At 43.4% G+C, this 19,732-nt stretch overlaps 1 protein-coding gene across 1 annotated transcript in view; it reads right to left on the bottom strand.

Moving 5' to 3' along the window:
- DYRK4 (dual specificity tyrosine phosphorylation regulated kinase 4) overlaps window positions 1-19,732 on the bottom strand; it is a gene marked incomplete at both ends in the record, with an annotated part of 42,117 nt that overhangs the window by 12,138 nt on the left and 10,247 nt on the right. The window contains 9 exons of the mRNA XM_080809987.1: window positions 1,388-1,560; window positions 4,117-4,198; window positions 8,384-8,522; window positions 10,364-10,504; window positions 10,825-10,961; window positions 14,087-14,250; window positions 15,927-16,065; window positions 16,801-16,917; window positions 17,600-17,680. Coding sequence (XP_080666113.1) covers window positions 1,388-1,560; window positions 4,117-4,198; window positions 8,384-8,522; window positions 10,364-10,504; window positions 10,825-10,961; window positions 14,087-14,250; window positions 15,927-16,065; window positions 16,801-16,917; window positions 17,600-17,680 — 1,173 coding nt within the window. The remainder of the gene's footprint in view (window positions 1-1,387; window positions 1,561-4,116; window positions 4,199-8,383; window positions 8,523-10,363; window positions 10,505-10,824; window positions 10,962-14,086; window positions 14,251-15,926; window positions 16,066-16,800; window positions 16,918-17,599; window positions 17,681-19,732) is intronic.

Consider the following 19,732-nt stretch of genomic DNA (forward strand, 5'->3'; position numbering starts at 1 on the left):
CAATAAGATGTTACCTCACACCTGTCAGAAAGGCAAAAATAAAAAAACACAAGAAACAACAACTGTTGACAAGGATGTAGAGAAAAAGGAACACTTGTGCACTGCTGGAGGGAACGTAAACCGGTGCAGCCACTGTGGAAAACAGTATGGAGGTTCCTCCAAAGATTAAAAACATAGTTACCATATGATCCAGTAATTCCATCACTGGGTATTTACCCAAAGAATACAAAGGCGCTAATTTGAAAAGATAAACGCACCCCTATGTTTATTGCAGCATTATTTACAATAGCCAAATTATGGAAACAACCCAAGTGTCCATCAGTAGATGAATGGATAAAGATGTGGGGGTTGCGTGTGTGTGTGCGTGTGTGTATTTAGAAAGAGAGAGAGAGAGATGTATACATATAAGAAGATGTGGTGCATATATATATTATGGTATATATATCGATGCAGTATACATACATATATAAAGATGTGGTGTATATATATATATAGACGTGGTATATAGATACACAACAGAATGTTACTCAGCTACAAAAAAGACTGAAATTTTGCCACTTGCAACAACATGGATGGATTTACAGAATATAATGCTAAGTCAGTCCGATAAACACAAATACTATATGGCTTCACTTATATTCAGAATTTTAAAAAACAAAACAAATGAGCAAAGATCGATGAGAATAACAACAACAAAAACCAGACTCTTAATTACAAAGAACGGGTGGTTACCAGAAGAGAGGTGGGTGGAGGATGGGTGAACTAGGTGAGGGGAATTAGGAGTACACTTATCAGGTGCCTGTGTGGTTCAGCTGGTTAAGCATACAACTCTTGAATTTGGCTCACAAGGTCATCAGATGGAGCCCTATGTTGGGGCTCCATGCTGGGCATGGAGCTTGCTTAAGATTCTCTCTCTCTCCCTCTGCCCCTCCCCACCCCACCCGCCCTCGACTCATGCTTGCGAGTACTTCCTCTCTCTCAAAATAAATAAATAAATAAAAAGAATACACTTCTCATGTTGAGCACTGAGTAATCTATAGAATTATCGAATCATTACATCTTACACCTGAAACTAATATATCGCTATGTTAATCATACAAGATTTTTGAAATGATTAAACAATAAAAATAGAAATAAAAAATAAAATGTCACTTTCATAATATGGTGGAAATTTCATCCTCTGCAACTACTTAAATGTATGATAAAAATGTTAGATGTTAAGGCAAAAGTGTACAGAGGTGCACATAATTCCAAAGATACTTTTAGGGAACATCCAACAACAACAAAAAAGTACACAGGCCACTTCCCTACAACGACTGTGATGCAGCCCAGTGTTTGGGAGGGCAAGCTATCTACTATCCCGTGGCACCTCAGCCCTCCCCCTCACCTCCATGATGCAGGCCAGCTGCTCCACTTCATTCTCCCCAGGGAACAGAGGGTATCCGGTGTACAGCTCAGCCATGATGCAGCCCAGGCTCCACATATCAATGGCCATGTTGTAGGGATGGCCCAGGATCACCTCTGGGGATCTGTAGAACCGGCTTTGGATGTAGGTGTACACTGGGAAAGAAAGAGAACCAGCATGTAAAATCCTTCTCTCCGAAACACACTTCTCCAGTACACCTTCTCAGGTGAAGGTCGAGAATAACTAAGACTCCCCCGCCCCTTTTCACTCTCCAGGCTTTGCAGGGAGGTGGAAGTACAGCTGACCAGCACTTCTTCTTTTTTTTTTTTTTTACGATTTTATTTATTTATTCGACAGACAGAGAGATCACAAGTAGGCAGAGAGGCAGGCAGAGAGCGAGGGGGAAGCAGGCTCCCTGCTGAGCAGAGAGTCCGATGTGGGGCTCGATCCCAGGATCATGATCTGAGCCAAAGACAGAGGCTTTAACCCACTGAGCCACCCAGGCGCCCCTGACCAGTACTTCTGAGTCAAGGTACATGTATAATCCCATCAAATCTTCATAGCAACCTGATTATCATGTGGTGTTACTATGCACACTTTATTGGTCCAGAAGTCTAAACGTAGGCATTGTTCTAGGGAAGGACATTTAAGTCAGCCAAACTGTATTAAAAAAGGAAACATTAATATAAAGCTAAATTTTCAAACTATCACGTTAATTTTGGGTAGCTATTTGGGTAGTATTGTGATTTGGCAAGGAAAGAGTCACAGTAAAATGGAAAAAGAAACACGCAAAATGTGTACTCTCCTAGAGTGTCTTCAATATATTGTGTGCATTGTGTTGTATAACATATAGGAGGAAGAGGCCCCAAAATCTCAGCAGATGAAACCATACAGAAGACAGTACGGTGAGGAGCCTAGATTTTTCCGAGGTGAGAGAAATGGAACGCTATATTACTTCTGCAAGCTAACATTCTTTACCTAGATGCTGACAGGGCAAGGATTCTGTAGTCACTTCTCTGTTGTTTGGATTGGTTACAGTAAAAAACAACAATTTTGTGATTTAAAGCAAAGATATAACAAAAATGACTTTTACATGCTGCCTGTGTACAAAATGCATTTGATGTACCTTGCAATCAAAGGACATATATACCCAGCATAACTTTGAAAAATAGATTTAATGGACACTCCTATAATCCTTAACGTGTGGGTGGCTCAGTCAGTTAAGCGTCTGCCTTCGGCTCAGGTCATGATCCCAGGGCCTGGGATCCAGTCCCTCATTGGGCTCCCTGCTCAGCAGGGGGGAGCCTGTTTCTCTCTCTCCCTCTGCCTGCCTCTCTCCCTGCTTGTGCTCTCTCCCTGTCTCTCTGTCAAATAAATAAATAAAATCTTAAAAGAGGAATCTTTACCATGTGCCAGGCACTATTCCAAGTGCTTTATAGAAAGCAACTCTCAGTCTTTCAACAATCCTGTGAAGCAGGTGCTATTACTGTCTCCATCTTAAAATGAGAAAACTGAGGCATACAAAGATTCAGGAAATTATCAAGGTCACTCAGCGGTAAGTGGCAGAGCTGGGATTTGAACTCAGGCTGGTCAAGTCTAGTATTCATACTTTATACAGCCTCACGGTTAAAATAAAGATAAAGGGAACTCAAAAGATACAGAAAGGGGGAAATGACTATCCGTAAGCAAGGATAGGATCGTGACAAATTCTGTTGGGAGCATCCTGGCGGCCAAGGCAAGAGGTAGCACAGCTTTCGTGGCTGAGAAGAGTAAGCAGACGGGTACTTTGTGGGAGGCAGACGGTTTTCTAGCTGGAATTACTTATGGGTTCCGTACACAAAAGATAACGTGTGTCTTCAAAAGTAGTACTGCAGAATATGTGGAAACAACCATCTAGTAGTCTTTTCTTTGGCCTCAGGAGGCTTCCTCCGACATGCCCTGCCACCTTGAAGGCGGGTCCCAAGCCCCTCTTTGCTATGCTCCTAGCACAGTCTGCCCATACTCATAATCACTGTACCCGTTACCTTCGTATCTTTGTTTCTTCCACTGAGCTGTAGGCAATCAGAGCACAGGACATGTTTGGTTTTTTGTTCCTGTAACCAGAATGGTAACAGACCTAGAGAAGATACTCCATCAGCGTTTATTAAATGGTACATGTTCTTGCCATCAAACTTGATAGAAGTCAAAAGAAGAGGCACTTAAATCAAGTTCAGTGATGTTTGTGCAAATGTACCCCAACGCTGTTTTCTGCATTCTAGCCTGGGAGAAAATATAGTCTTGAGAGCTTAGGGCAGTGAATCCCAAACCTCAGAATGGCTGTGTGTTCTACAGTGCAGACTGCTGGGGTCTCCCCCAGAAATTTAGATTCAGTACATCTGGGGTGAGGACCCGGGAGCTGTAAATTTTCAGAGACCTCTAGTAATTTAGATGCACATCTAGTTAGTTTTGGGAGTCAAGGCTCTGGGGTAATTCCAGATACAGAATTTAAGAGCTGCAAAGGACCCTTGTAGAATTTGATTCCAATCTTCTCATTTTATAGATGAGGAGACTTAGGTTCAGAGAAGTGAAACACCTTGTTGAAAATCACACCAGCAATTGTTATGGCTGAGCCCAGACTAGAAGCCAGGTGACCCCACATCAGAAGAGGTTCTTCAGTAAGTGAAAGAAATCACAATAGGAAAATTCAGACAAAGGGATCAGAATGGGCCTACCTTTCTGGTGTTCATAACAACTTGATCCAAAGTCAATTACTTTAACAGAGACTTGGCCCTTTTGGTATAACACTATATTCTCCTAGAGAGAAGGAGAAAGACAGATGTCAGGTTTTAATAATGTTGCTCTACACACGCTACTTACCAGAATGCCTGCCATCCTCCGGGACCCAGTTCAAAATGTGACTAGCTCCAAGCTGGCCTCCTCCCATATCTCCAGACACCATGTTCTCCCCACTCCTCTGACTTCCCATTCGATCTGTGGTCTCTACCTCTTATTTTGACCCAGCATTGGCTGCCTGGCAGTATTTCTTTTGCACATATTTTGTTTCCTTCCCCATAGAGAATGTGTAACTCCTGAACCCTATGGGTTTATTTTTATCTCCTTAGTACCTGACTCTATCTCTTGCTTGCATAAGGCCTTAGAAATATCATTGACTAAATCTAATGTTTCCTGTAAGCGTTCCTCCAACATACTGATATGTCAGTAGTGGATCAAAAAAAAAAAGGCAATAATTCAATTTGAGTTGTGATTCTTTCACTGACTTTGGGGAAAATGTGAAACCAGGGTCCCCAGAGAGCTGTGGTTAAGGAACCAGAGCTCCTGGGCTTTCCGGGCATGAGGGTGTACTACCTAGGGCTGGAGTTTAAAGTAACAGTCATGTTTTCACAGTTCTCAATATCAGATGAATCGACTATTACGAGTTATCAGATGAATTAGTCACTTACTGAGTCCCTTAACTTTCTAGATATGATCCAGCAGGCCTGGTCTGAAGCCTCTGGCACCACAAATCAAGAAAGTACAAATTTAGTCCATATTCCTTTCCTGAAGAATATCTATATTAACTGGAAGACTTCAATCAACAAAAGTCTGTAAAAAGCAGACATTACTGGTGTGTCTCCAGACCAATGCAAAGGTTCTGTAACTGAATGGCGCAGGCCTTCTCATCATATTGACAGAATATAGCTCTAGAGAGGGGATCGATGCATCAAGCCATAGTGGCTCATCAAAACTATCCTTTGAGTCAATAACTCCTTGATTCTTTTTTTTTAATTTTTAAATTCAATTAATTTACATATAGTCTATTATTCGTTTCCGAGGTAGAGTTCAGTGGTTCATCAGTTGTATATAACACCCAGTGCCCACTATATGAAGTGCCCTCCTTAATGCCCATCACCCAGCTACTGCATTCCCCTACACCCCACCGGTCCAGCACCCTCAGTTTCCTATGATTAAGAGTCTGTAATGATTTGTCTCCCTCTCTAATTTTGTCTCGTTTTATTTTTCCCTCTCTTCCCCTATGCTCATCTGTTCTGTCTCTTGAATTCCACATTGAGTGAAATCATATAATTGTCTTTCTCTGATTGACTTATTTCACTTAGCATAATACCCTCTAGTTTCTTCATCCACATCATTGCAAATGGGAAGACTTCATTTCTTTGATGCCGGCTTAATATCCATTGTATATATAAACCACATCTTCTTTATCTATTCATCTGTCAATGGACATCTGGACTCTTTTTCCATGTTTGGCTACTGTGGACATTGCTGTTCTAAACATCGGGGTGCAGATGTCCCTTCATGACACTACATTTGTATCTTTGAATAACCCCCTGATTCTTGATCTACAATCACCAAGCACTCTCCTGGTTGCATGCACACTTTCCTACTGGGTATGTATATTTTAGTTTACTATTTCTCAAAGAAATCCACTATGTCATGTGAATTTCCTTGCTTAGGGTCAGTCCTCTAAGCCCAAAAACCATAGTTATAGTGACCCTTTGAAGCAACAAAGCTGAGGATTAGGAACTTGAATGTGTAGAATAAAACAATGTATCACCAGTCTTGTGAGACTCCACCAGTAATCCCTGAGAGAACATCTTTATCTTGTCAATATTGGATGGTAAAAATATTCCTAATTTGCCCAGTGAGTTACAGGTTTTTTTTTAATTGTTTTGGTATGGAGATTCCTCAAAAAAGTTAACTGTGGAAAGAGCCAAGTTTCCCTTCAACAGACGAATGGATAAAGAAGATGTGGTCCAGGGGGTGCCTGGGTGACTCAGTGGGTTAAGGCCTCTGCCTTCAGCTCAGGTCATGATCTCAGGGTCCTGGGATCGAGCTCCGCATCGGACTCTCTGCTCAGCGGGGAGCCTGCTTCCCTTCCTCTTTCTCTGCCTGCCTCTCTGCCTACTTGTGATCTCTGTCAAATAAATAAAATCTTTAAAAAAAAAAAAAGAAGAAGATGTGGTCCATATATACAATGGAATCTTATGCCTCCATCAAAAAGGATGAATACCCAACTTTTGTATCAACATGGACGGGACTGGAGGAGATTATGCTGAGTGAAATAAGTCAAGCAGCGAGAGTCAATTATCATATGGTTTCACTTACTTGTGGAGCATAAGGAATAACGTGGAGGACATTGGGAGAAGGAGAGGAGAAGGGACTTGGGGGAAATCGGAGGGGTAAACAAACCATGAGAGACTATGGACTCTGAGAAACAAACTCAGGGTTTTGGAGGGGAGGGGGTTGAGGAGTTGGGTGAGCCTGGTGGTGGGTATTAAGGAGGGCATGTATTGCATTGGAGCACTGGGTGTGGTGCATAAACAATGAATCTTGGAGCACTTAAAAAAAATTTAAAAAAAAAGATCTACCCTATAATCCACTAATCACACCACTGGGTATTTACCCCAAAATACGAAACAGTAATTCAAAGGGATGTATGCACCCCTATGTTTATAGCAGCATTATTTACAATAACCAAATAATGGAAGCAGCCCAAGAGCCTATCAACTGATGAATGGATAAAGAAAAGAAAAAGTGGTGTATATGTATACAATAGAACATTATTCAGCCATAAAAAAGAATGAAATCTTGCCATTTGAAACAATGTGGATGGATCTAGAAAGCATAATGGTAAAGGAAATAAGTCAGATGAAGAAAAATACCATATGATTTCACTCACATGTGGAATTTAAGAACCAAAGCAAAAAAGCAAAAAAACGAGAGGAAGAGAGAGAGAGAGACAAACCAAGACATTTATTTTTTTTTTTTTTTACAGATTTTATCCATTTACCTGACAGAGATCACAAGTAAGCAGAAAGGCAGAGAGAGAGAGAGAGAGAGAGAGAGAGAGAGAGAAAGAGAGGAGGAAGTAGGCTACCCGCTGAGCAGAGAACCTGATGCGGGGCTCGATCCCAGGACTCTGGGATCACGACCTGAGCCGAAGGCAGAGGCTTTAACCCACTGAGCCACCCAGGCACCCCCAAGATGTTTCTTAACAGACTCTTAACCACAGAGAACAAACTGATGGCTATCAGATGGGAGGTAGGTGCAGTGATGGGGGAAACAGATGATGGGGATTAGAGAGTACACTTATCATGATGAGCACCAGTGTGGTATGGAAATGTTGGAGTCACTATATTGCACACCTGAAACTGATATAATGCTGTATAAACTATACAAGAATTAAAACAGGAAACAATAAAAAAATTAACTGTTTCAGGGAGCATGAGGAGAAGGGAGGGAATGAGGAAAACTTAAGGGATATTTACATATCTGTGAGAGCCATGTTGTTTTTGGAACAAGCTCCTGATTGCCTACTTCACACCCTTATCCCTTTCCCCTAGCTACCTTCCTGCACTCCTCAAGTCTGCAGTCATTAACCCTTCTAACAAGCATTTATTTGTTGCCTACCATTACTATTGCCAGGTACCATGATAGATCCTATGAATTAAATGGTGAGAAGGCATGGTCCCTGACCTTGGGGGAGCTTGCACTCAGTGGAAGATAAAGAAAGCATCCCTACATAGCAACCAGAGCAATAAGAGAGCTAAGTATAGAGCACCAGCAGGACATGTGGGAAGGGCATGTCATTTGGAGCAAAGGATTTGCTGTACCCTAGGACCAACTCAGAGAACAGTGGATAAAGTCAGGGTTTAGTACAGAGGTTCTCCATCTATCTACATAACATATGTCTCTGCACACCCCTAAGTCCCCTGTAGGAAAGCCCTCAGACCTTCCTGCTCCCGTCTGTCTTGATGATAAACCATTGCCCTGATGATGATAAAGCATTGCCCTGATATCTGCCCCTTAGTCTTCACTGCATTGTTCTTGGCTTACACAACATAAAAACATAACTGCTTGGCTCCCGCCCTGGAGCCTTGGCCATGATGGCTTCCCAGTTACCACTGGAGAACAGAATGGGGCGAACCATTTCTGAGGGGTGGGAACCCGCTCCCTTGGCAGGACAGAGCTTGTACTCACAGGCTTGAGATCACAGTGAATGATTTTCTCTACGTAAAGCATTTGCAAACACTTCAAGACAGAGAGGGTGAAGCGCCGAACTATTGACAGACTGAAGCCTTGAAAGCTATTATTCTTCATCAACTCATATAAGTTGATTCTGGAAAAGGGAGAGAAAGTAAGGGGTGTGTATCAGTGCAGAAGATACACTGCTAAGTTTGAGCCTACAAGCAATCCCATATCACCTGGTTTCCCTCGGGTAGTAGGCAAGCCTCATACCAGAGGCAGGGCTTTCCATGTCCTACATACTCAACTTTCCCGTGATTCTTGAGGGCCCTGGTGTGAAGCTCCACTGTGCTGGCCTCTCAGATGTCCCCTTGTTTCTTATGTGGCAAGATCATTTAACCACTTTGTTACCCATGTGGGTGTTAAAAGGTTGGGCCAAACTTCTGAAATATTCGTAGTTTCTCAGGCCCTTCAAGGACATCCAGGAATTCCACCACCTAGGAGTGGCCACTCCTACCCCAAACTAATAAGGCTATCCAAAACATCTAAAGGTTCCTGATGGTAAGGAGATAAGAGAGTGGGCAGGTGCAGGCTAAGGCAAAATGGAGAAACCCGACCCTATCTAAATTGAGCCTGGATGCTCAGTCCCATCCAACTGTAGCCTTGCAGAAATGATTTCCTCTTGCTTGATTATCCCAAATTTTCTTGACAGGCAGAAGCCTGCACTATTGTATAAAAAGCCTTTTATATTATGTGAAATCTGATGACTTACAAATGTTGGAAACAAATGCAAAGCATTTTAACAAGAAAAACGGATCTGTGGGCTACCCGTTTGTGACTCTGCAAACTGTTAAGATGGGGAGAGGAGGGAGAGAAGGGCACAGCCCAGAGACAACTCTGCATCAACTTCTTCCTGGTTTCTCCCGATCTTCCATTTCTAAGCCTTCTTGAACTCTGGAAGTATTTAGGAAGCCACTTATTCTCGAGGAGTACAGGGGAGATGTGAAGCTCTAGCCTCATCCTGACTAGCTGTGTGACCTTAGGAAACGCCTAACCTCTCTGGTCTTTGGATTCTCCCTCCGCACTCCTGTCCCTCCTCACTTGCCAAAGCTCTTTTAAATACAATGATACCTGACTGTGACTGTGAGTTATGGTCTAGAAAGGCATCCTGGCTTGTTCATTTTGACAGAAGGAAGATAATTCACCTCTGCATACTGGAAAGTGGACCACATTTTGTAGTCATCAGAGGTGCTGAGAAAAGTATCAATGTTCCTTCTGATTCAAGTTTACCTGGTTCCTAGAATTTTACTAACAGCAGTGGTGTCATGGGAGCACCAAGCTACCAGCTCAGTGAATCCCATAATACTGAGCCCCTGAGAGTCTACCCTAATTATGCCCCTTTGCTAAATTCTTTCTGGGTTTTTGGTTTTGTTCAAATTATGGAAGATGATCTTCTCAGAGAGACAAGTAATTAAATTAGCATGCCCTTCCAATTAGCACACCCTTCTAGCTCCAATATTCAGATAGGTGATGCTAATCTATTTCAGTCAGATTCTGTTTCCTGACCAAAAATATCTGCTCCTATCCTTATTTGCTCAAAATCAAAGTCCTTTCCCCCCGGGAACACTAGCTGCCTGCTCCCTTGGGTTCCAAACTCAGCACCACAGGATTGTAAAGCCAGTGAGTGGGGACATAGTGGCAAAGGATAATCCCTTTCAATATATTTCTGTTTTAGTCTTGAGGGAAGAGGACTTGTATTGGTTATGTCACCCAGTTTGGCACCCAGAACTGAGGCAGCACATCCTGAGTATGCTGGCAGGCGACAGGTGTGACTGAGGGATGGGGTGAGATGGGCAGCTTTGTGTCCAGCTCCATTGGCTCCTTGCCATTCACGTCCACTTCTAGAAAAACCCAGTGCTCTGACCTCAAAGTTTCTCTTCTGTCATCTTAAGCAACTTTTCAAAAGAAAATAAATTAAAAGAAAAAGCAGCTGACCCCAGGAGTTCAAAGGAGATGCAGAGATGATTGCGAAAATAGAAAAAGTCCTTCATGTGCACCACATTGTGGGTGTTGTCTTTGTCCTTCCTTCTGAGAGCTTCCAGGATCTTCAGCTCCACCAGGGCCTGGTGGTGAAATCTGAAATGGCAGGGGAGTGGCAGGGAGGGTAGGGAATGGGGACAGAATTCACAGTGTCATGTCATACTGCAACAGTTAGCCCCGTTCTCCAGCTCCTCCCCATCGCCCCAACGAGAGTCCAGGGGGTGTGGGTAGAAAGCACTAAAAGCATCATATTCTTGCTTCCTCTTTGCCCCATTGTGGAATCAGATAATTAGAGAAAGAGGAAAGGACAAGGAAGATCAGAGGAAAAGGTAGAGTCAGGAAGGGTTGGCATTGTGAAGGGGTCAGAATCATGCAGACCACCCCTCCCATGGCCTAGGCCATCTACCAAACCACACCTCTTCTTGTTCCTGATGATTTTCAAGGCCACCAACTCATTGTTTTTGTGATCCAAGCACTTGGCCACCTGTCCAAAGGACCCCTTCCCGATCATCTCCAAAACCTCATAGCGGTAGGCAATGTGGTCATGCAGGACCTGCAGAAGCCAGACCAGGGTAAGGAACAGAGTCATAGGCTCTGGGGCTTCCCTGATAGTGGCATCCCTGTGTCAGGCCCTGGTTTACCCCTGGGGGAACTTTCTGAACTGCACCAGGTGTTTGTGCAACTCCCATCCTCTTCTCCTTACTGTTGCATTGGTCAGTGGCTGCTCAGATCCCAGGCTACCAATGTGGTGTCAGGAAGGTCCCACAAGGCTCTATCCACGTCAGGCAGTGCAAAGAACATTGGATGGTCTTTAGAAAACTTGGGTTCTAGGGATGCCTGGGTGGCTCAGTCGATTAAGTGTCTGCCTTGGGCTCAGGTCATGATCCCAGGGTCCTGGGATCGAGTCCCACATTGGGCTCCTTGCTCAATGGGGAACCTGTTTCTCCCTCTGCCTGCCTTTCCCCCTGCTTGTTCTCTCTCCCTTTCAGACAAATAAGTAAATAAAATCTTTAAAAATAAAAAAATTTTAAAAAAGAAAAACTGGGTTCTAGTCCCAGTCCTGCTATCACCTCTGGTTTTCTGCCTATGTGGGAACCTGTAAAGTTAAGATGATTGAACAAAGTGGTTCTCAGGTCCCTTTCAGTTTGGATATTTCATAATTCTTGAATGCAGCTGAGCAGCAGCCTTAGTTTGAGGGAAGTTCTATTTCAGACCCTGGATCTGTCTCCAGCAATCAAAGAAGGCTTCCTGTCTGTTCTGTCTCTTCCTGGTCAGATCTGGTTCTCCTCTTGACTTACCCAGATTTAATTCTAATGTGAGAGTTAGCAGTACAGAACTTGAACCTTTCTCAACTAAGAGGAGAAAGATTTTCCAAGAGCCAGAGTCACCCATGTCCCTCCATGGGCTGGGAACTAGAGAACAGGTATTTATTCAAAGCAACAGGAAATTTTTTAATTAAAAAGACTTTATCTCCCTATCTTCAGACAAGTCACTTTCCCACTCTGAACTGAGTGCCCTCATCTGTAACTGAAGGTCCTAGTTAAGAACCTCTAATGCCTTCCAGTTCTGAGAATCTCTGATTCCCAGTTTTGCACTCAGGAATTAGGGAGGGGTGAAAGACATGTGTTTGTGCACAAGTCCTCAGGGTGTGTTTGTGATTCTGTGCTGCTGGTTCATTTATGCCGCAGGAATCAGGATCAGGCATATCAACAGATATGTTACTAATACGTGGACGTGGATTACCCTACTTGTAAAGATTTGTCGTGACAATGTACAGGGAAAGGGCAATGGACAAGTTCTGCACATGTTGGCATAAAGTTATTTTGCACGGGTCATCAATTTGGCTGTATCATAATTATTCATCTACATGTCAACTTTGACATTGATTGTTATTACTTGAGGCCAGGAACAGGTTGTACTCATTTCTATAGTTCCTTTTATATTTCCAGAGTCTGGCACATGCTCAAGTGTATGACAGGTTCTCAAACAGGTATTCAGCTAATAATGGCTGACAGAATAGAAATGAGAATGCAGTTGTGCTGCTTGTTTGGGAATTTGGCATGCATCGGAATGCAATGGAGATGGAGATTTTGATTATGCAGTGAGCATGCATTATCCCTGTGCCTGCCTCCACCAGTAACTTTGCTACCTATATTTGAGACTGAGGAACTGAACTGCAGTGAATTAATATAAAGGTACTGCTGACATCGCTGGGGAATTTCCCAGAGACTCTACACCCAGGTAGGGTCGGGGTGGAGGAGCTAAGGGTGTCCAGATGAACTGGAAGTAAGGTTTGTATTGGAGATTCTTAACAAAGGATCCCTTAACAACCCACTCCTCTTTGAAACTTTATGTATGTTCAGGATGCCTTTTCTGGAATGAGGACTTATAGCATAGATCAGACTCCCAAAGAGATCCTTGGCCTAAAAATGTTAAGAACTAGGGCACTCGATGGAGGATCTATGCCAGAAATTCTAAAGCCTTCCTTCTCAGAGTGTGACCCAAGGACCAGCAGTGTGGGCATTGCCTGGAAACTTCTGAAAAAGGCAAAATCTCAGGCTCCACCCCACACCTGCAGGATAAAAATCCACATTTTTAACAAGATCTCCAGGGGAATTGTGTGCATAGTAAAGCTCGAGACGCGCGGCTCTTAATACTCCTAAGAAATATGTCTCTTCTTTGAAGCCATCGAAGACCAATCTTGTCTTCTTTAAATGTAACCCCATTGTGAGGAAATGTCCAGAGGAGGAAATTGCCAGCAGCCTAGTAACCTGGTGGACTAAGCATCATGTATCTGGACGTTTTCAGAAGTGGAAATTGGGGGCGCCTGGGTGGCTCGGTGGGTTAGGGCCTCTGCCTTCGGCTCGGGTCATGGTCTCAGGGTCCTGAGATCGAGCCCCAGGTCGGGCTCTCTGCTCAGCGGGGAGCCTGCTTCCCTTCCTCTCTCTCTGCCTGCCTCTCTGCCTACTTACGATCTCCATCTGTCCAATAAATAAAATATTTAAAAAAAAAAAAGAAGTGGAAATTGCTTTCTGAGGCAAAAGGGACACTTTCCACTGCCCAGATTTTGCCTTCAGGCTGATATGAGGCACTGTCCTGGTTAACCCCAGAGAGACAATCAGAAGAGGAGAAGGAGAGACCCCCTTTGCTAGGATCGATCTCTGGGAAATTGAAAGGAGACAAGGACTCCTTTCACTGCCTTTCACTCCTGTCACTGCCAGTGACAAGAACTTTTTTTGGTTGTGGAAAAATGGCATTTAAAATGAAATAGAAAGAGGTCCATGTGTGGGATTGTATGGAGGAGACAAAAAAGAGGATGTTGTGGAGACTGCATTTTTCCCCTGGAGTCTGGCTCTTCCAATGGGTACAGGGTTATGCAGAAAAAGAACCTGTGGGAATCTGCTCAGGATGCAAGCCTCTTCCCCAAATACTCTTGGAGAAAAATCAGTACTCTGTTAGTGAGTAGTTTGTATATTAATTGCGTGTTTTCCAATTTTTAAATATGACATTTCTTTGGTTAGCACCTACTAGAATCCTTCAGGATGCCTAGTTTGAGATGTATCATCACCAAATGTGATTTCAAAAAAAAGAAAAAACCCACACTTTTTTTCTTTCCAGACTACTTCTTGTCCCTGAGCCCCAGGCCCCTGGAGTAACCACGACATATTTCCCCATCACCTTTATATAGGAGCCGTGTTCATCATCAAAACTCGTTTTGCTGAACTTCTCAGGAGTCACGTGGAGCTTCTCTGCTTCAAGCCCCAGGAACCACAGCTCCGTGTAGCCCAGGATTTCACTTTGCTCATATGAAGATAGCTCGTTCTTAAAAAACTTAAGAGCCTCTGTGTGAAAGACACTATAGTTGTCAGTTGAGGCAATATGGGGATTTGCCCAGGGTCCTGATGATGGCACGCCTTCTAGCTCATGAGCCAGTCACTCCTGCCCTCAACCAGGTGGCTTACTAATGACCACATGTCTTAAATCTCACAGGTAGAAATGTAAAGGATAAATGTTACGGTGTTGTGCTGATTTCAACAAATTAGGAGGGAAACACAAAGGAAAGGAAAGAGAATTTAGCTCCCAAAAGCTATGGGTTGCAGCAGCATGGGTACAAATTTCAGGAGGTAAAGCTGGTGTCAACAGTAGTATGAAACTACTGGCAGCAGTTTCCAAGTTGATATGGTTTGGGGCTACACAAACAGTTTTTCCCAAGAGGGTTTGCAAACTATAATGTCTTCAAGGGCCAGGCAGGTTACTAAAGTGCAGCTTCAAAGGCCCAGGAGGTATTACCCACTCAAATCTGCAGCTCAGACTGCAAGGAAGAAACTTGTGTTTGCTCTTCTCTACCCTCTTCTGACCAGCCCCCATCAGGTGTTTGGTGTTTGGTTTGGCGGCAGGTGGGGTGGGGTTCAAACTTTAAGGAGTTAAATTGGAGAGTGCCGAGAGAGAGTCCTGAGGATTGGGGGTGGGAGGGGAAGGCACCACGTTATTTGACAAACTGCTGAAGAGTTGGAGAAGGAACTGCTAGGAGGAAGAAAGACACGAGAGACAAGACCTGTGTGAAGGGCAGTCATGTGAAAGCTGCGTAGTCTTAGCCCAGAAGACAGAACCAAGACCTAAGACAGCAAGGAAGCAGATATGAGCTCTGTAAAGGCAGAACTAGCTCGAGATTGAAGTGGTCTCCTTGTGGGTAGTTCCTAAGATTGTTTAAGAAGAGGAAGGACAACGATTTAAAGGCTGTGGGTAAAGAGCTCCAAGCGTCAGATAGTGTTGGCAAAGTGGGTGTTGGTTTTCTTCCTTTGAATTCTAATAGGGGATGCATCTCTGAACCTTGTGAGGAGTTGGAGCCCTGGCCAAAAACTATGAGTGCTCTTTCAGGCCCAACCATAGGTAATGACAAAGGCTTCTTGGCAGGGTTCATGGGGAAGACGCCCTCCCCACAACAGCACTGGTGCAGAGCCAGTGCATGGAATCTCTGAGAAGTTGCAGTCAAGGGCTCAGGTTCCCCTAAGCAGCCATGCACTTATGCACATCTACATTTCTAACCCAGGAGCCCCTATTCAGATGCCTTCCTCGGATACTTCTGCCAAGACCTCCTTATCAAGAGGAGGAAGCGAGACATCAAGACACTTGCCCTACTCTGACTCAGTACTCAGTACATTTCCACGCCGAGCCCTTCCCCTCCACCTCTCCCTCCCCCTCCTGCATAAAATGACAGGAGGCTTGTTCAGCTCCTTAGGCGGTGAACTCTGACTGAGCTCATACATCTTACCTGGAGTGATGCCAGTCCACAAGGAAAATGGAACACTGAGGAGTTGGTGTTTTCCCCGGTTTATCCTCTTCCTTATATTATCATAGTAAGTGATGAGAAGCTTACTGTTACTTTCATTTTGCCTTGTTGTCTTAGTTGACGTCTCCAACACCTCGAAGCTTAGCCCTCTCTGGTTCAGCTCAGCTCAGGACAACTTGACTATCTAGAATCAGCCCCCTATACCCTGCTACTTCCCAAAAGACATACCTGCTGCTGTCAGAGGCACCTTGTGCTTTCTTGGTGGTTTCTCCTCTGGCTTGGGATCTTCGGTTTTAATGCTTGAATGAAAAGGCATTTCTGAAGCCTTGAGCTCGGAGGCTGGCATCTGATTGTGACTTTGATTATCCTGTCCAGACAAAGAGACTTGAAATAAAGAACTGATTAGACTTTTGGGTGTCACAAACCATTGATCAGTCCAAGAACACCCACGTCCAGCCAGATTCTTCTCCTAGCTTTCCAGGGAGAAAATGATAATCATCAGACATTAGGTTTTCTCAGTCTTCCTCTCAAAGGAAGTATCTGTCTGACACACATTATTCTCTGTGAGGCCATTCACAATACCTTATGCAGTTGACAGCCCCAGCGACATCTTACTCCAGGAAAAAATAGGAATAGTTTTTTTTTTTTTTTTACTACTGCTCTTAAGAAGGTCATTTCCTAACTAGATAAAGTGATTTGCCCAAGGGCACAAACTCTTCAACTTTTGTGCCTATAATACCTCTTTAACTTGGCACGTTCTTATGCTCTTTCTTTTTGGTCCTTCCACCAAAAAATATAGGAGACATTGGAGGAAAACAATCATTTCATATGCTTCTACCATTTATATACCAGACATTTCATTCTTCTTTCCCTCAATGAGTCCTCATGACAACCCTATGGAGAGCCCATTTTGTAGATAAAAGAAAGTCAGTGATTTATTTGCTAAGGTTTACATTCACTGTAAAGAGTAAGAACGGGACGAGAACCCAACTCTTCAGGTGACATTGTGCTTTTCCCACCATCCTCAGCCTTTCTAAACTGGGTTCCGGACCAGACTCTTTGACCTGCCTGCTCAGGGCCATGTCCACTGCCCTGTACTCACCTGATACAGGAGGGGTGGCTTTAGCAAGATTTTGTTGCTGATGCGTGGGAAGTTAACCATATTCTTCTTCCCCTTGGTATCCACAAAAGGGAGTGAAGCAATGCTGGTGTTTGGGTTCTATATAAGGAGAAAGCGGATAAGATGCAGAAGCCTCAGGCAAGAAATCTATGTCTCCAGGTAGTCATTTCTCCCAGCTCCCCTGCTACAGCAAGAACAAGTCTGAACCAAATCCAGGCTAAATCTATTTTCAAAGCTCTTGTAGAGAAAAGCAGAGTGGTCAAGCAGATGAGCTCTGGGTTTGAATCCCTGCTCCACCACATACAACTGCAGACCCTAAATAGGCCACACATCTCTTTCTCTAAGCTTCAGTTATCTCACCACTACCATGGGGACAAAAATGGGATCTACCTCATAAGGCTTTTGTGAGGTAAATGAGGCAATTCATGTAGAGTATTCCATAAGTGTTAGCCATTATTATCATCATTCCAATATCTTATCATCCTAATATGGGAAAACATTTCCTGCTATATAATGTACATCTCCTTTGGTGCAACATAAGCTCACATTTCCTTTATATTACTGATTTGACCTCACTTGGATCCCTGCCCTCATGCACTGATTGATTACAAGAGGGGTAGTCTGTCGGTGAATAGCAACATTTAAAATAATGTGGAGATGTGGATAGAACATATGCATCATGTTATGCTGAGTTGATGAAAAATGCCTCTGAAAAGCTATCCTAGCCACCCACCTACCTTCAACCTTTCCTAGAAAAAAGACACTAAACATCACTTCCCACCTTAGGCAAGAATCGAGTCATTCTGAGGTCCTTGATCTTGGAAGGTGGCTTCTGGGCTTGAACCAAAGGCTTACTCTCAACCTAGATCAAGTAGAACAGTATTGGAATAGTATTTAGCATGATATCATCTCAAGATATTGAGAAATGTTTTGCTTCATTACAACAATCAAGACACAGTTGGAGCCAGCTCTCTTGATACCAAAGCTAGGAAGAGCTAAGAGAGGCCCAGAGAAGTACTGAATGAATATATGGATGAAGTCGTCTTTCTGGCAGTACCCATCCTGGAGTGAATTGTCCTATGGTTTTCAAACTTTAAAAAATATCCACAGAAGCCTTTCTTCAAATAAAATCTTAACTAGGCACCCTGGACAGGGAAGAACTAAAAGCTGAGCTCCTCTTTCTGAAGAGAAGAAAATGCCCACAGTCTTGCCCAGGGACTCTTTCTACCCTCAGAGTGGCTCTGAAGGTGCCCCTGTGGAACCCACTAGAATACAGGAGCCCAGCCTGAACACCTGTGACCTGATCAGAACGGACTTCACACCTCATCAGGAGGAAAAACCAAAACAGCAGGGCTGTGTCCCCCAAAGGGTCACAGACACACCATCAAAGTATGTGACGTAATTGCATGCGATACAAGATAACAGCTATCTAATGTTTATACATTTATTTTAATATCCATTTGAAAAATGGATATTAACATATTAAACCTACAACTTTACTATGTAAAATGAGAACAAAATTTAAGTTAAAAAATGTGAGCATTATGCAGATATCGCAAAAACCATTAAGGTGGCACTAAAATTACTAAAGTTTAGCAAGAACAGGCTACAGTTTGAATCGAGGTTTTTCTCTTTGAAGCAGATCTCATGGGTTCCCCTTCTTTTCCAGCGCCCTCTTAGGGAGCTGAATGAGATTAATCTGAGACACAATTGGTGCCAGACCCACTCCTGTAAAACCTGGCATACTAGCCACACTGAAATAGGAACTGGGGACGATTCTTCCACTTAATATCACCCCACACAGCTAAGCCCTATACAGAGCTGTAATGATGGGAACTATGTAGAATTGGCCATCTTGACCTCCTAGAATAGGGACATGATCTGAGGGAGTAGGGGCTGCATAGAGCATGGTTCATGGCCTAAGACCAAACTAATTTGATTGACTAACATATACTAATGCAGGATTTGGTTATCTATTGAATGGACAATGATGATATCTGAGCAAATACTGCAATCACAAATCTCACAAAGTCCCAACTTTTCATCAAATAAGTCATGCGGGAATTAAAGTTGTAACAGTCATCAACAATGACAAGCTGGCATTGAGAACAACTAGGGAGACTGGAGAGACCAATGAAAAGTATATTAATAAAACACAACTAAGTACCAAACAAAGGGTATGAACAATGAGTGTCGACAAAGAAGGAAGAGATCCATGCAAATGCATCTGCTAGAAGGGATGTGAGGAGGCTTTGTGGAAGGGGCTTGGCTTGATCTGGGCTTTATCTGGGAGGATGGGTAGAGAGTGTGCTCTTAAGGTGAAACAGTAGCTCGGAATGCTCTGACAGTCTTCACTGCTCATGCTGGCTAAGCTGGAGCAGAGGATATACTGGGTTGAGGAAGGCAGTGAAGTCTTACCTAAGATATTTGGTCTTTATCTAATGGTCAGGGGTGAATCACTGATAGTTTGAAAGTCTGGGCGTTACATATGCACAGCAGTACTTCAGAAAGACGCTTTAGCAGCAATGTGGCACAAAATAATGATCACAGATATGAACTCTGACACCAGACCTTAGTTTTGAATCCCAGCTCCACTACTCATTAGTTGTTTGACCTTGGGCAAGTTACTAACCTTTCCTCTTGCAGTACAGAGATAATGACGGTACCAGTCTCATAGGACTGTTATAAGGACTAAGTGAGTTCATGTGCATAAAGCACTTAAACCAGTGCTTTGTATATACCAAGGGTAAGTACTGGCTAGAAGTCATTCTCTTGTAAAATGGAGAGTGATTTTTTGGTTATTTCTCATGAGAAGGAAAACATGGACTGAGAACTGATGGAGTATGAACAAGATGAACAGTCGAAAATGCTTAAAGGCATTGAGGATATTTAATATGAGAGAAGATAAACAAAA

Source organism: Martes martes (genome assembly GCF_963455335.1).
Source record: "Martes martes genome assembly, chromosome: 8".
Lineage (NCBI taxonomy): Eukaryota > Metazoa > Chordata > Mammalia > Carnivora > Mustelidae > Martes > Martes martes.